At 43.9% G+C, this 15,925-nt stretch overlaps 2 protein-coding genes and 2 long non-coding RNA genes across 7 annotated transcripts in view; 2 read left to right on the top strand and 2 right to left on the bottom strand.

Annotated features, from left to right (window-relative positions):
- Positions 1-5,666, bottom strand: part of abi3a (ABI family, member 3a) — a 51,699-nt gene extending 46,033 nt beyond the window's left edge. The window contains exon 1 of one of the 2 annotated variants that reach the window (XM_051936401.1): positions 5,045-5,666. In XM_051936401.1, the coding sequence (XP_051792361.1) occupies positions 5,045-5,176 (132 nt within the window). In that variant the 5' untranslated portion in view covers positions 5,177-5,666. The remainder of the gene's footprint in view (positions 1-5,044) is intronic. The other variant, XM_051936402.1, reaches the window with a different exon arrangement.
- The window catches only part of LOC127530169 (uncharacterized), a 251,310-nt gene that overhangs the window by 7,832 nt on the left and 227,553 nt on the right, over positions 1-15,925 (top strand). The window lies entirely within an intron of this gene.
- The window catches only part of LOC127530171 (uncharacterized), a 178,409-nt gene that overhangs the window by 149,588 nt on the left and 12,896 nt on the right, over positions 1-15,925 (bottom strand). The gene's annotated exons all lie outside the window — the stretch shown is intronic.
- Positions 1-15,925, top strand: part of ccdc103 (coiled-coil domain containing 103) — a 58,786-nt gene that overhangs the window by 31,371 nt on the left and 11,490 nt on the right. Inside the window, exon 1 of one of the 3 annotated variants that reach the window (XM_028819561.2) lies at positions 14,311-14,420. The exons of 1 other annotated variant lie outside the window; for it this stretch is intronic. The gene's annotated coding sequence lies outside the window, so the exon portion shown is untranslated. Of the gene's footprint in view, positions 1-14,310; positions 14,421-15,925 lie in introns of those variants that run through there. One more of the 3 variants, XM_028819563.2, reaches the window with a different exon arrangement.

The raw sequence follows: 15,925 nt of genomic DNA, 5'->3' as shown, positions 1-15,925 counted from the left end.
CCGGTCGCCACCCCCAGGCCGCTAGGATGAGCCCTCCGGACCGCATGATGGTGCCCCGAGTTCCAGCAGGGCCTCATGGACTTTGTAGTTTCTATACACAGCCCTGCTGGATACCTTGGGGACCACCGGGAGTCGCTGTAGGGGGACTAGTGGGCTCCTGTGTGCCCTATAACCCGGGAGTGCGTCAGCATCATGTGTCCGGAAGAAACGACGTGCTCCCGGGGTGAAGAAGAGGACAGTTTACCCTGACCCGGAAGGAAATGGACTTGTGGGTTGTGCCAGGAACCACTTCCGGGTCGGGAGATATAAAAGGACTATGGGAAAGCCCAGACACTGAGCTGAGCTGGGAGGTAGGAGGGCGAAGTGTCTGGGCGAGGAGGTATTGGTTTGAGAGAGAGTTAGTGTTTATATATGAGAATGGTGTGGAGAGTGCTTTGTGCACGGTTTATTTATAAAATAAAGAATATTTATATTTTCACCTGGTCATCAGAGTGGTACCTGAGGGTTCAAGAGGTGGACGAAGCCTCTAACTGTTACAATATATATATATATATATATATATAAAATCCAATGTCTGTCTATATGTCGGTCCGCTTTTCACGAGAGAACTACTTGACGGATTTAGATTGGGTTTTTTTTTTCAATAATTTTTTGGACATTCCGATTGATTTTGTGACTTCTCTCATCGTGCTAAGTATCACAGTTCTCTTACAGGAGCGATATATTCGTGTTAATCAAAGACAGAGGCTGCGGGCCGAGGGGAGGGGGACGCATGGCGTCAGGAGTGGGGAGCCGGGCAGGACCCTCCTCACGGTCCTGTGTCACTACTACGCAGGCAGAGCCGCAGGGGACTGCTAATTTTTAATAAATGTTCAAAAAATCTCTTAACAATCCGTTTGGATTTTGCATGTCCTCCTTGTGTCCGTGTAGGCTTTTCTCCTGGTCCTCTGGTTTTCTCTTCACACCTCAGTGACCTATAGGTTAGGTTCATTGGTCACCCAAAACAGGCCACCAGCTAGTCGGTGTGCTCTGCTGTGGACTGGGGGCTCCTCCAGGATAGCCTCTGGACCCCAGGACCCTAACATTGGTTCAATAAACGATGAGGTGGATGATTGGTTGGCCCTTAGTGTTCTTTGTCTTACCACACTTTTAAAATGCTAAAGAAGCTCCTTCATTCTCTCACTCTTGGATCCGACGCCATTGCAAAACTGGCTTACATGCATGCGCGGACTGCAGACCCCCCAACTGGACGCTGTTGGGTCCACCACAGGACTGAATGTCGCCTCTCGTGGAGCTCCTTTCACTTTAGCTGAACCTTTGCACGACATTTTGCTCATTTTGTGTTAAGGCGCCGGAGACGTGCAGAGCGAGTCTGCAGTGCCTCACTGCTGTGCTATACAGGAACCCACTGAGAGAAACCACTTCTCATTTCTCAGAATTCTTATGCTGTCATTTGAAAAGTGACCATCCACCTCATAAACCAAAAGCCTCCAGATATGAACTGTGCAGACGAGATTTCTATAAAGATGCTGAAACCTCACGTGAGGCTACAAATATAATCAAGAAGCTGTCTTGCAAAAACATGGCTGGGCTCTGGCATGGGCACCCAAACGCGGGTGTAAAAAGGCATCAGGGCTCTCTTCGGGTGTGTGGAAATCCTGACAGGTGATCTCAGAGTAAGTGGGCACCTCGGGATAAACAGAACGGGCGTAGGGCTTTACAGAAAAGGACGATTTCAAGGGTGCAGGACCTGACAATAAGGGGTCACTCCAGGGGTAACGAGGAGTCACCTCATAAGTAAAAGAAGACTTTAGAATAAGAGAGGACTTTACAGTGCAGGGCGGGTCACCACAGGTGGGCAGAGGGTATTAGACTAAAGGGTCACCTTAGGTATACGAGAGAGTGAGGGGTTACCACAATGGTCTTACAGCAAGAATATTGGAGTTAGGGGTAACCTCATTGGCAAAGTGGACCTTACAATTGGTGGTCACTTCAGGTGTATAAAACCTTAAAAGCAGGTACAGAGGTGGTGCATAGAGGAACTCAGCAAGGGGTGTCTGTAGGAGTTTATAGAATACTATAGTGAAAGACCACCTCAGAGGTATTGACCTTCACACAGTAAGGGTCCACCTCAAACACAGAGGCCAACAGACAAAGGGGATACATCTTCTTCTTTCGGCTGCTCCCATTAGGGGTTGCCACAGTGGATCATCTTCTTCCATATCTTTCTGTCCTCGTCATCTTGTTCTGTTACCCCCATCACCTGCTTGTCCTCTCTCACCACATCCGGAAACCTTCACTTAGACCTTCCTCTTCTCCTCTTCCCTGGCAGCTCTATCCTTAGCATCCTTCTCCCAATATACCCAGGATCTCTGCTCTGCACATGTCCAAACCAAGACAATCTCGCCTCTCTGACTTTGTCTCCCAACTGTCCCACCTGAGCTGACCCCCTAATGTCCTCATTTCTAATCCTGTCCATCCTCGTCACACCCAATGCAAATCTTAGCATTTTTAACTCTGCCACCTCCAGGTCTGTCTCCTACTTTCTGGTCAGTGCCACCGTCTCCAACCCATATAACATAGCTTGTCTCACTACCGTCCTGTAGACAATCTCTTTCACTCTTGCTGATATCCGTCTGTCACAAATCACTCCTGACACTCTTCTCCACCCATTCCACCCTGCCTGCACTCTCTTCTTCACTTCTCTTCCACAATCCCCGTTACTCTGTACTGTTGATCCCAAGTATTTAAACTCCTCCACGTTCACCAACTCTACTCCCTCATCCTCACCATTCCACTGACCTCCCTCTCATTCAAACACATGTATTCTGTCTTGGTGGTCCTACTGACCTTCATTCCTCTCCTCTCTAGAGCATATCTCCACTTCTCCAGGGTCTCCTCAACCTGCTCCCTACTATCGCTACAGATCACAATGTGATCAGCAAACATCACAGTCCACGGGGATTCCTGTCTAATCTCGTCTATCAACCTGTCCATCACCATTGGAGATAAGAAAGGGCTCAGAGATGATCCCTGATGTAATCCCATCTCCGTCACTCCTACCACAGACCTCACCACTGTCACACTCCCCTCGAACATATCCTGTACAACTCTTACGTACTTCTCTGCCACTCCCAACTTCCTCATACAACACCACAGCTACTCTCAGTCACCCTGTCATATGCTTTCTCCAGGTCCACAAAAACGCAATGCAACTCCTTCTGGCCTTCTCTAAACTTCTTCATCAACATCCTCAGAGCAAAAATCGCATCTGTGGTGCCCTTTCTTGGCATGAAACCATCCTGCTGCTCAGTAATCATCACCTCACTTCTTAACCGAGCTTCCACTACTCTTTCCCATAACTTCATGCTGTGGCTCATCAGTTTTATCCCCCTGTAGTTACCCTGTAGTCCTGTATTTCCTCATTCCACCACCAGGTTTTCTTTTCCTCCTTCCTCTTTTCAGATGTCATGCCAAGCACCCTTCTTGCTGTCACCCTTACTACATCTGCTGTAGTTTCCCAGCTGTCTGGTGACTCTTCACTGCCACCCAGTGCCTGTCTCACCTTCTCTCTAAACTCAACCTTGCAGTCTTCCTTTTTCAACTTCCACCATTTGATCCTTGGCTCTGCCCTCGCTCTCTTCCTCTTCTTTCCTATGCTGCTTAACTACACTTTCCCCTGCCACCACTTTGCAGTCTTCAATCTCCTTCAGATCAACTCTTCTGCATAGGATGTAATCTACCTGTGCGCATCTTCTTCCACTCTTGTACCATCACCCTATGATCTTCCATATTCTTAAAATACGTATTCACCACAGCCATGTCCATCCGTTTGGCAAAATCCACTATCCTCTGACCTTCTTCATTCCTCTCCTTGACACCATACCTACCCATCACCTCCTCGTCTCCTCTGTTCCCTTCATCAACATGCCCATTGAAATCTGTTCCAATCACCATTTTCTGTCCCTTGGGTACACTGTTCATCACTTCATCCAACTCCAAAAATCTTCTTTCTCACCCATTGCACACCCAACTTGTGGTGCATATGCACTAACAACATTCATCATCACATTTCCAGCTTCATAATCATTACTCTGCCTGACACTCTTTTCACCTCCAAAACACTCTTGACATACTGTTCCTTCAGAATAACTCTTACTCCATTTCTCCTCCTATCCACACCATGATAGAACAATTTGAATCCACCTCTGATCCACCTGGCCTTACTCCCCTTCCATTTAGTCTCTTGCACGCACAATATATCAACCTTCCTTCTCTCCATCATATCTGCTAACTCTCTCCCCTTACCAGTCATACTGCCAACATTCAAAGTTCCTACCCTCAGTTCCACTCTCATTACTTTCCTCCTCTCCTCCTGCCTCCAGACATGTCTCCCCCCTCTTCTTCTCCTTCTTCTTCTTCTTCGGCCAACAGTAGCCCAATTTCTGCCAGCACCCTGTTGACTAACAGTACTGGTGGTGGTCGTTGTTAACCCGGGGCTCGACTGATCCGGTATGGAAATTTGTACTGTTGTCCGCATGCTTTGCAGTAAGGAGACTGTGGGAGATTGTGGGTTCGCTTCCCGGTTCCTCCCTGTGTGGATAGCGCTTTGAGTACTGAGAAAAGCGCTATATAAATGTAATGAATTATTATTATTATTATTATTATATTGATTTGGCAAAATTTTACACCGGATGCCCTTCCTGACATAACCCACCCCATTTATCCGGGCTTGGGACTGGCACGAAGAAACACACTGGTTTGTGCATCCCCTGTGGCTGGGCTGGAAGGATGTACATATACGGTATATAAAATATAATAGACCACCTACCTAAAGGGTCTTTACAATGTTTAACAAGCCACTACTTGAGACTTTGCCCCCTTGTTACATGTCTTGTACCCAGAATGCCCCCCCCCAAGTAATGAATAATTTTCTGTATTATCAACGCCCCTTCAATAACAGACCCCACTCTGTAATGAACACCTACTTGTGGCTGTGCCCCCCCCCCCATAACAGCCCCCGTTTTCAGGACCACAGCCTTACCTGCAGGTAGTTCTTCTCGCAGTACTCGGCCACCTTGTGCAGATTGCTGTAGTTTTCCAGCAGTGCCCGTCTGGCTTCTGGAGCCTCCTGAAATATTTTCTGCATCTCCTCAACAGAACTTTGCGCCTTCATTTCTTCTTCCTAATGCTAAAGGAGGATGGCTCCTGTTGTTGTTTGTTTTATTTTATTGTATGCTTTACTTTATTTTACTTTTTATTCTTTTTAATTTTTTTATGTTTGGGTTGTTCAACCTGCTGCCGGCAACTTCTCAGCCTGCGGAGACGAGCCGACAGAATCCGAACACCCACTGTGGCAGAGCGAGTGGAGTGGGCGGGACCGAGTGACGTCGGCTACTGGCCCCGCCTCCCCAGCCGCCGGCCCGTCTTTAAAAGGCGGCACAGCGTCGCTGTCTGGTGGCCGTTGGCTTTGCGTTCCTGAACCTTGGGAGTTCCTTGCGCCCGGCGTCTTTCCAGTGGGCGTTTTATTCTCATTGAAAGTGCAAGGTTAAGGTCCGCAGAGAGGATGCGGTCAGAAGGTGGGCGACGAAGGTGCAAGTCGCAGGAAGTTGTACTTGTGGTTAGCTGTTCGCTGCACGAAACTCTGAAAGTTGTTGCATTCAAAAGGAGGAACCAAATAGAAAGGGCTCAGCGCTGGCGCTCTTTTAATCTGTTGTTCTGCCGAGCAGAAGGAACTGAATAAAGTGAACTGGGAGGAAGTCGAGCTGAGCAAACAGCCGAAATGTGCACATCAGGCAGTAAAATCGTCATACAAACACTAAAAAGTGTTAACACTGGCGAGGTTAGTGCGCGTATTGCACAGCCATTGCCAAGTGCAAAAGGAGAAGTAACGTCTTTGGTTTAAAGTGCCTGTGAGAAAAATATAGAAATCATGCAATGATCTCTTTGGATAAACGTGTCTGCCAACAAATACATATAAACGTAAATATTCTTTCAGTCAACCATCTCTCCATTTTTAAAAACATCCTATGAGCAGTGGTTGGCATTACAGGGCCGTCTTAACGCATTGGCACAATAGGCACTGGCCGGGGGTCCCGGGAGTGTAGGGGCTGATGATGTTTCTGTTTTGCTATCAAAACAGGGGCCCCCGTGCACTTCTTTTCCCAGAGGCCATTGATGGTGTCAATCTAAAAGGCAGTGGCCAACCACACAGATTAAACACAAACAAGCTTGACATGGCAAACTCCAGAAAGAACAATCCATCCATACATTCCCTAAAACTCACAGTGTGGACCCAGCACAGTTTATCCTGACAGGATCAGATGTAATGTGGGATCCAACCCTGGATAGACTGCCAGTCCATCACGAGGCACATGCATTTCCACCATGCAGGCTGGATCAGAATCGTCAGTTTTCTTCCAGGGAGCAATGGACTCCTGTGTACCCCACATATCTTTGGAAAACCAGAGAAGAGCCACATATGCATAAAAAGAACATGAAACTCCATGCAGACATTAACCAGACTGGGATTTGACCTCAAGTCTCATCAGTTCACTGCCATGTCACCATAACACACAACATCAGGGTTCATTTTAAGTCTTCATTTAGGGACGTCTACACAGGGAGAACATTCAGACAGTAACCAGGTCAGGATTTAGATTAGATCAAATTAGAATAGATATGTGTTATTGATCATGAGTGTGAAAATCAAAGGTATACCAAAGCAAAACAAAATACATAAAATACACAGCTATCAAGACAAAGTACAATATATGACAATAGAAAAAAAAACATATAATCCACGTTAACAAAAGAGTCTGTGTATCTGTCTGATTGCTATTTCTCTGTTATCCAACAGATGGTGCATCACAAACATTAACCCTTTTTTATTAATTCCTTACCAAATGGCATATAACAGGGATGTAGCAACTAGACAGACAGACTGCACTGCAAGCATTAACATTGAATATATTCAACACAGAGTAACTGCTGGTGGGACAGAAATCAGCTTAGCCACCTTAAAAAAAGGACAAGTGTGTGCTCATCCAGTTGCTATGTGTCTGTTACATGTCATTTAGTATGGAAAAGCAGTGCTGATGCACCATCTGTTGGAATGACAAATGCAATTTATTTTACTACAAATGTGTGTGATGTGCCATCTACACAAAAGACAAATGCAATGTATTTTATTTCTGCAAATGTTTACGATGAACCATCTGTCAGAATTACAAATGCAAGGCATTTTATTACTGCAAATGTTTGTGACGCACCATCTGTTGGAATGGCACATGCAATGCAATTTATTACTACAAATGTATGTGATGCATCATCTGTTGGAATGACAAATGCAATGTATTTTATTTCTTCAAATGTTTATGATGAACTATTTGAAGAAAAGACAAATGTAAGCCATCTTATTGCTACAAATGTTTGTGACAGATAGATACTTTATTAATCCCAAGGGGAAATTCACATACTCCAGCAGCAGTATACTAACAAAAACAATATTAAATTAAAGAGTGATAATAATGCAAGTATAACAGACAATAACTTTGTATAATGTTAATGTTTACCCCCCCCCCCCCCCCCCCCCCCCCCCCACCCATGAGTGGAATTGAAGAGTCGCATAGCATAGTGTGATGGAGGAATGATCTCCTCAGTCTGTCGCTGAAGCTGCTCCTCTGTCTGGAGATGATCCTGTGATGCACCATCTATACAAAAGACAAATGCAATGACAAATGCAATGCATTTTATTTCTACAAATGTCAATGATGAACCACCTGTTGGAAAGAAAAATGCAAAGCATTTTATTACTGCAAATGTTTGTGATGCACCATCTGTTGGAATGACAAATGCAATGCATTTTCTTACTACTTGCATTGCAAAATGTATATCAATAGATGGTGCTCTGCAAACATTCCGCTGAAGTCTACATTGATTACTTAGATCTTAGATGTGCAGCACAGTTTGTACAATAAATATTTTGTTAAAATTACTCTAGTAGTTTGAGTCTCTACTATCATCCTGTGGCTTCCAGCCAGAGTGAAGGGATGGGACCCCGGGGGAAGGCACTGAAGTGCTTAATGGCAGCAGGCAGAAAATAAAAATCCCCAGAGGTTCTTATTTATTGCACCACGTATAAATGTACCTGTGGCTGAAAGTTCTCAAAGAAAGCGTCCCCTGGTTGGTATGAGCAGAATTGTTCTCGATGACATCCAGTTTTTCCACCATCCTCCTTTTCCACCACAGCCTCCAGAGTGCCCGGAGTCAGTCCTGTGATGGAGCCGGTTTGATAAGTTTATTCAGGAGGTTTGGATCACCAAAACTCAACCTGCCTCCCCAGGAGACCACAACGTAGAAGAACACATTGCACTGGCTGCTATGGGCTGGTTAAACATCTCCAGCAGCTTGCTGCACACATCGAGAGACCCGAGACTCCTCAGGAAGTCCAGTCTACTCTGACTTTTCTTGTACAGCACCATTGTGTTGTCAGAACAGTCCAGTCTGCTGTTCATGTGGACCCTCCTCTTCCTCTCCCTGGACAGTGACTGGTCTTAGGTGCTCCTTAACACGCCATAAGTCCACCACCGACTCTTTTGACTTGTTGATGTTGGTCTGCAGGTGGTTCTGCCTGCACCACAAGACAAAGTCCTCCAACTCACCACAGTTATCAATGCAACCTATGATGGAGACGTCACCAGGGAACGTTTGCAGATTTGACCCCAAATCTAACCTCTTACTACAGATCAGTCCTTACACACAACATCAGTGTTCATTTGAGCTCTTAATTTAGGGAAGTGTAACACAGGGAGATTACAAAGGCCATAATCAGGGCAGGATTTGAACCAGTTTCTAAGAGTTCCTCACCATGCCAACCTTACACAGAATATCTATTGTAACTGCTCATTTGGCAAGGGTGACATGGGGAGAACATTCAAACTCCAAGCAGAAAGTGACTGGACCAAGATCTGGAGGCAAGTCTCCCCGCTTTCTTATTTTGTGCACCTCTTCTATAATTGCCTGGATTGGATTGTACAAGCAAATTACCAGCCAGTAGGACTAAGTTATTGGTCACCATTCTTAAATTGTCCCCTCTCTCTGGATTGCTCAATTCGGCTGGGTGCCCACCTTTAAGGAGAGCTGTGGTTGCTCCAGACTTCTTCCATCCATCTTCTTTAATTAGGGAGGCCGCTCTGCTCTTGAGAATGTCAGTGATTCCAAATACTACTACTACTAATAATAATAATACATTTTAATTATATAGCGCCTTTCCCATGCTCAAGGCAGTTAATAATAATAAACACATAGAGAACAACTCAAACAGCACCAAGTACCATCTGCTTTCATTACACCCACCCAGCCCCTGTAGGTAAGGTGGTCGCCTAAATCCTGGAGTCACAGAACACGTGGCAGGTGCGCTCAAACTTTGCTTCATTTCACTTCCCAGCACTTTTGTTATGCCGCCCTCTAGTGGTGACCTACTTTCTTCCTCTGACACCTAAATTCGCAGCCCCGCCGTCTCTGACCCCGCCCTCTGGTTTACGCCCCGCCTCACCCCCTTCCTCGTAATTCCGATAAAAGACTTATAAGAGGAATTTTCACTTTATTGATTGAATGAAAATCTTCTCCTGCCTAATCATCTTATTAAACACATTAATCTATCAGATGCAAGGAGGGCAAAACAAACACTGCAAGGCAAAAAAATAAAAACAGCAAACCTTCCAGACTTTATGAAGTAGCAATGATATTAAATGCAATTCGTCTTTTCTTACCTGGCCCTCTTTCATCACCATTCCATTCACAAATACTGTCAGTCTAGTTGTTAGAGGGGGGGGGGGGGGGTTGTATGGAGCCTGGCACTGGCAACGCCGGGCATAAGGCAAGAACCAGGTGTGGACGGGACGCCAGTCCATCACTGGGCACACGCTCACACTTGGCATTTATACGGGGACAATTACGAGCCATGAAATAATCTGACCTGCGTGTGCTTGGAGATACGGAGGACCAGCAGAACAGACATTAAGAGAACGAGCCGATCCACACGGATACAACAGGCTTCGACCCTGAGGCAGAAGTGATGAATGATGTACCACCCAACTATTGTACAGTTAGAATATGTATGTATATATGTTATATATAATAAAATATCAAGAGAACAAAACATTTACATCGATTTCCAATGTCACTCTGCCGGGTTCAGTTGGCCTGGGACCAACCGTGGACGGTAGGGCATGCGCACTCAAGATGTGACAATTTTAAAGTCATCAGTTTATACACACCAATCTGTATGTCTTTATGAGGTCGCTGGAAAGGGGCGTGTGGCGCTCCCGATATCTTTGCAAAAGGACGATGGTCCAAGTCTTTACAGTCCTGGTGCCTCCCGTCTTGCTATACAGTTGTATGACATGGACGCTATCCAGTGACCTGAGATGAAGACTGGACTCCTTCATGTGTGTCTCTCCGGAAAATCCTTGGGTACCTGTGGTTTGACTTTGTGTTGCTCATGGAGTCCCGAATGAGGCACATGACCTGCATTGTGAAGGAGCGTCAGTTATGGCACTATGGACATGTGGCGTGATTACCTGAGGGTGATCCAGCACGTAAGATCCTCATTGTTGGGGACCCGAATGGCTGGACCAGGCCAAGGGGTCGCCCACGTAACATCTGGCTGCGGCAGATTGAGGGTAATTTCGAGAGGGTGGGACTGAACCACGTGTCTGCCTGGGGGGTTGCCAACCGGGATCCCGAGTTGTTTTGTCGTGTGGTGGGAGCGGCAATGCTCTGTACCAGGGCATGCTCCCCAACTTGATCTGTATTGTCTGTCTATAATATCACTGCTTTATTATTTTTATTTTCCAAGTGGCGCTTTTGAGAGTACCTGAAGTTTAATTTTTAAAGGGGGGCTGAGGAGCCCTCTTTGACTACGGTTGTATTCTGAGCTTTTACTGCGTTCTCGCTTACTTTATACCCATTATTTTTGTATTTTTTACTTTGCAATCTCTTCTTCCATTGGCGAGTCGCAGAGTACAGTAATCCTCCCGGGAGCATCTCTGACGACTGACAGACGCTTACAATTCCGCCATCGTGCAGCCCCAACAATGTGACGGCTTTCCGTTTACTAAAGCCAGCTTCGGACACGCGCGCTCCGGTGTCGAATTGACCCGCAGCCCCACAATGCAGTGGGGTGATTCAGTGAAAGGGCGGGGCTCTGCAGAGACACGCCTATGGTGCGGGCTATGACGGACTTTGACATCATAGACATAGAATTACTAGACGCCTCTGACCAGCAGCATCGTACGTCAACGTCGCCGCCATATTGCGAGTGGCACTGCTGTGGAGTGAAGTAATTGATAAAGATGCCTCACGCATGTGCTGCTTGGGATTGTACAAACCGCTGTACGCTCCAAACCAGATCACAGGGATTACATTTCATAGGCAAAGATGAACAATTGTTTTGGTTATATTTGGCCATTAGAAAATCCCATTTTATAATCTTAACTTTAGCTACGACAGACTAAACTAGTAAAGCTATACATTTAGTGAGCCTCCAAACAAAGTTTTGGCTAAACGTATTTAGTCACTAACTATGTAGATTGTTGTTAGCTGTTAACATTTCTTAGACTTTGAAAGCTTCCCAAAGAAATCCACCTCAGGAAGCAGTGGGAGGTCAGGTAGCCCTTAGACGGGATTTTGAGAAAGCTGTCCTGTGATGTGTGCCGTGCTAGTTTGGTAACAGGTGCTGTACGGGCATCATATGATCAAAGCTACCACTCGCTCACATTAAAAAACAAAGGAGGCTTGATGATTCCTTCTGAGGGTCCAGTCAAGGTGGTCGAAGTAGCTGAGCGTGTTATCTGACAGTCGACATTAGGACAAGCTGTCAGTGGATCTTTGATCAGTCAGTTTGTTCGGGCTGAGATTGGTTCAGATGATGTGTTTTTTCTCAAGGAGCACATCGAGGAAACACAGTTTGAAATCGACAACCATCATTTCATGCTCATGTCTTTAGTTGTGTCTGTCTTCCACAAACTAAGGCTGCACCATATTGCCAGACTGAATACTTTCACATTACAGAGTGGCAACACACAGAAAAAGCTATCAGACAGTTCTGTTTCATGGATTTTAGATCCTATCCTGTATATATTTAAGTAACCACATTGTGTGTGTGTGTGTGTGTGTGTGTGTGTGTGTGTGTGTGTGTGTGTGTGCGTGTGTGTGAGAGAGAGATTGAGAGAGGAATGAGTGAGATGTTTTCAGAAATTATTAAGCCAATTTGTATACAATAAAATTGTTTCTTTTTGTCATTGAGTGTATCATTTCACTGTTAAAAGAAGGACAAACAAAGATAACTGGCAGTAACAGTGCAAAATTCACAATTGGTATGCCAGTTTAAAAAGATAACTTTTGAGGGTAGTTTTAAAATGTGTTATTGAATCAAGCTGATGGATATGAGAGGGAAGAGAATTCCCGAGTTGAGGAGCACTAGGAGAGACGCTGGAGTAGAACTGAGTTTGATGTGCGGTACAGAAAGTCGAGCTGTAGATGAGGATCTGAGTGAGTGAGAGGAGTGTAAGTCTGGAGGAGATCAGTGAGACTGTGGAGAGCTTTAAATGTTAAGAGCGGTATTTAGTATTGTAAGCGGTAGTTAACAGGGAGCCAGTGAAGTTGAGAAAGAATCGGTGTAATATATTCAGTGGATTTAGAACAGCAGGTTATTATCCTGACAGCAGAATTTTGAAGAAGTTGTAAGTGATGGATAAGTTTTTGTGGGATGCCAGATAGAATAGCATTACAGTGATCTATACGTGAGGTGACTCGGGCATTAACCAATACTTCAGTACTAAGAACATAAGAACAGGACAAAGTCTAGAAATGTTTCGGAGATGGAAGAAGGCAGTCCAAGAAATGTTACTTATATGGAAGGAATTATTTAATAATAATAATTATTTAATAACTGTCATTATTAGTGTAAAAATGGATATAAATAATTGCATTTAAACGATTCACCAAAATCTGTTGTATGTAAATGATACTGTTTTAAACGTTAATATTTTTTCATCAGAAAACCCGGTTTCAACATTTACCTGTATTAGTTTAAATGGCACTTTTGCCACTCGCAATATGGCGTACGCACTGATGTATCGTGTCGACTGGGCAACACAATGAATGCGGCGTCTATCTATATATGTCTATGTTTGACATGGCTGAGCTTCTATTATCCAGTAGAAGTCACTGTTTACGTGACAGGGCAAAGGGGTGTCATGGTAAGAAGGTGCAGGGCAGGGGCCTGGCACAAATTACTATAGATAGACAGAAGTGAAAGGCACTATAAAACATAGATAGATAGAAGTGAAAGGCACTATATAACATAGATAGATAGATAGATAGATAGATAGATAGATAGATAGATAGATAGATAGATAGATAGATAGATAGATAGATAGATAGATAGAGATCTGAAAGGCACTGTATGATAGATAGGTAGATAGATAGATAGATAGATAGATAGATAGATAGATAGATAGATAGATAGATAGATAGAAATTAAAGGCACTGTATAACATAGATAGAAGTGAAAGGCACTATATAACATAGATAGATAGATAGATAGATAGATAGATAGATAGATAGATAGATAGATAGATAGATAGATAGATAGATAGATAGTGACTTTGGACTTCAGACCTTGTGGCTGTTGTTTCAAATTTCTCTTCAGACACTGTCACCTGCCTGTGCTCCAACTGGAAAAACAAAGAAATGCAGCCAAATGTTGTATTCGCATTGGTTAAAGGCATCAACCAAATAAATACAGTACAATGTAATCTGTGCTAATCATGTATATCTAAATTAAATTTCATATTGTATTTAATCAGTTTGAGAAAATATGTTGCCAGTTTTGTGTGATGTCAGATTCATTCTTCGGGGCGACGATCGCATAGTTTTTTTGTTTTTTTTTTTTCATTTTTTGGATGAATGAACTGTATTTGCACAGCGCACACCTGCACCTTTCAAACGTGGACTCGAGCAGGTGGGTTGGGATTTGGTTCTCAAGCACTTAGGACTCAGATCTAAGTATCAAATAAATCTCCATATGTGTTCATCATCTTCTCGTTTTCAGGAAATGAGTTAGTTAGTTAAACAGCGTTCAAAGCACCAAAGCGAATGGAAATATTTAATTGACTGTCACATTGTGTGGTTTACGGTTTCGCCAGCAGGTGGTGTCCAAGACCAGCAGGTGAAGAATTACATGGCGGGAGAGACGTGCGGGCGGAGGCGGGGATTAAGGATGTAGTCGCGAGTTGACCCGGAAATGCTGTCGGGGAAAGCAGGTTGCCATAGTGACGCGTATTGTTAATGCTTCTTTATTTTTATTTGATTGAACTCGTCTTGAAACTGGGAGCTCAGCGCATGAAGGAGAGGTAAGGGAGCCTTTCTTTCTGTTATTCTTATTGCTCCTGGAAGCTCACTCAATATCTTACAGCAATTCGTTGAACTTAAGAGTTTATTTTTTTTGTTGTTATTTTACTTTGTGTCGGAGTTGGCCGAGTTCTTCCGATTCGTGCGCCTGTCTCATTTTCCCGATGGCCCGTGCTGATTAATTGGTAAATGTTAACCGACTGTCGCATTTATAGAACGCAGAAACGTGCACTCAACATTTAAAACACATAAAGGGTTAATAACAACATTACTATTAATATCAATAATAATAAAAGTACCCGTTTCGTTTTATTTACCGTTAGCAAACCAGGAATCAAGAAATCCAAGAGGATTAATGTGATGGGCATAAATTGCTTCTACCCGAGGACTTGGTTTGTACGAAGATCAGGAGGCATACACTTCTGGTCAGAATCTTGGGGGTACTCAAAAATGTTCGTTCTCTCATAGAAAGAAGTTGATGATACCTTTTTTTTTTATCAAGATACCATTAAATTCGTTATGGGACGCATTCTGGACCCCATGGAGGAGCAAAGGCGAGAATTAAAACAAGCCTGTGTGCCATCATGAACAATGTTGCACATCCGCACTGTGCCACGAGAACACTGAGGACTTTTAGCCAACGAACCAATCGGCAGAAGTGGGTCAGGAAACGTGACAGGGGGTGGGGGGTCTCCTTTATACCAATGTCAATAAACTTGTATAGCGCCTCACTGACACTGGGATGGCCAACGCAGAAGATGGCTTTCGTCTTTAGCCTTCTTTCTTGTGTGTGTGTGTGTATTTTATTTATTTATTTATTTATGCATTTACTTATTTAAAAATCTTCAGTAAATGGCCACATTTCCCAGTGGCAACAAATAAAATCTATCTGTCTATCATATAGTGCCTTTTCTATCTATCTATCTATCTATCTATCTATCTATCTATCTATCTATCTATCTATCTATCTATCTATCTATCTATCGTATATAGTGCCTTTCCTATTTGTCTGTCTGTCTATCTCTCTGTTAAATTAATTTTAAATATTGCGAAGGCATTACTAGTTTATCTAATGGCCATCACTGTTTGAAATGACTGAATTCTAATTTATTATTCACATATGCTCCCATTTTCCGCAGCCGTTCCTTCAGTGTCCTAATGGTCGACTCCCTTAGCTCATCCTTAATTACTCACATTTAAGTGCAAATCGATTATTAGAGAATCCTTTGTAATTGCATTTTCCCTGCTGACACCTGTTATTCTGTTCACTTGTGCTGTAAGGTCCCAGCATTCCTAAAGCTCAGTTCCGGGTTCAAAAATGGCGTTCTCAATAAACCTGTCCGTCTGATGTTTTTGTACAGAGTGAAGGTCACTCTGTGTGACGGTTTGCCAGGAAAGTGAAGATTTCACACAAAGTTTGTTTGTTCCTGTCTTGAGAGAAGAAGGCGAACTGAGGATAGAACCAGAATAGAGAAAGAAGGAGAACTGTATAAGAGGAGAGGAGCAT

This window comes from Erpetoichthys calabaricus, chromosome 14, assembly GCF_900747795.2.
Source record: "Erpetoichthys calabaricus chromosome 14, fErpCal1.3, whole genome shotgun sequence".
Taxonomy (NCBI): Eukaryota; Metazoa; Chordata; class Cladistia; order Polypteriformes; family Polypteridae; genus Erpetoichthys; species Erpetoichthys calabaricus.
This window is presented reverse-complemented; position numbering and strand designations above follow the sequence as displayed.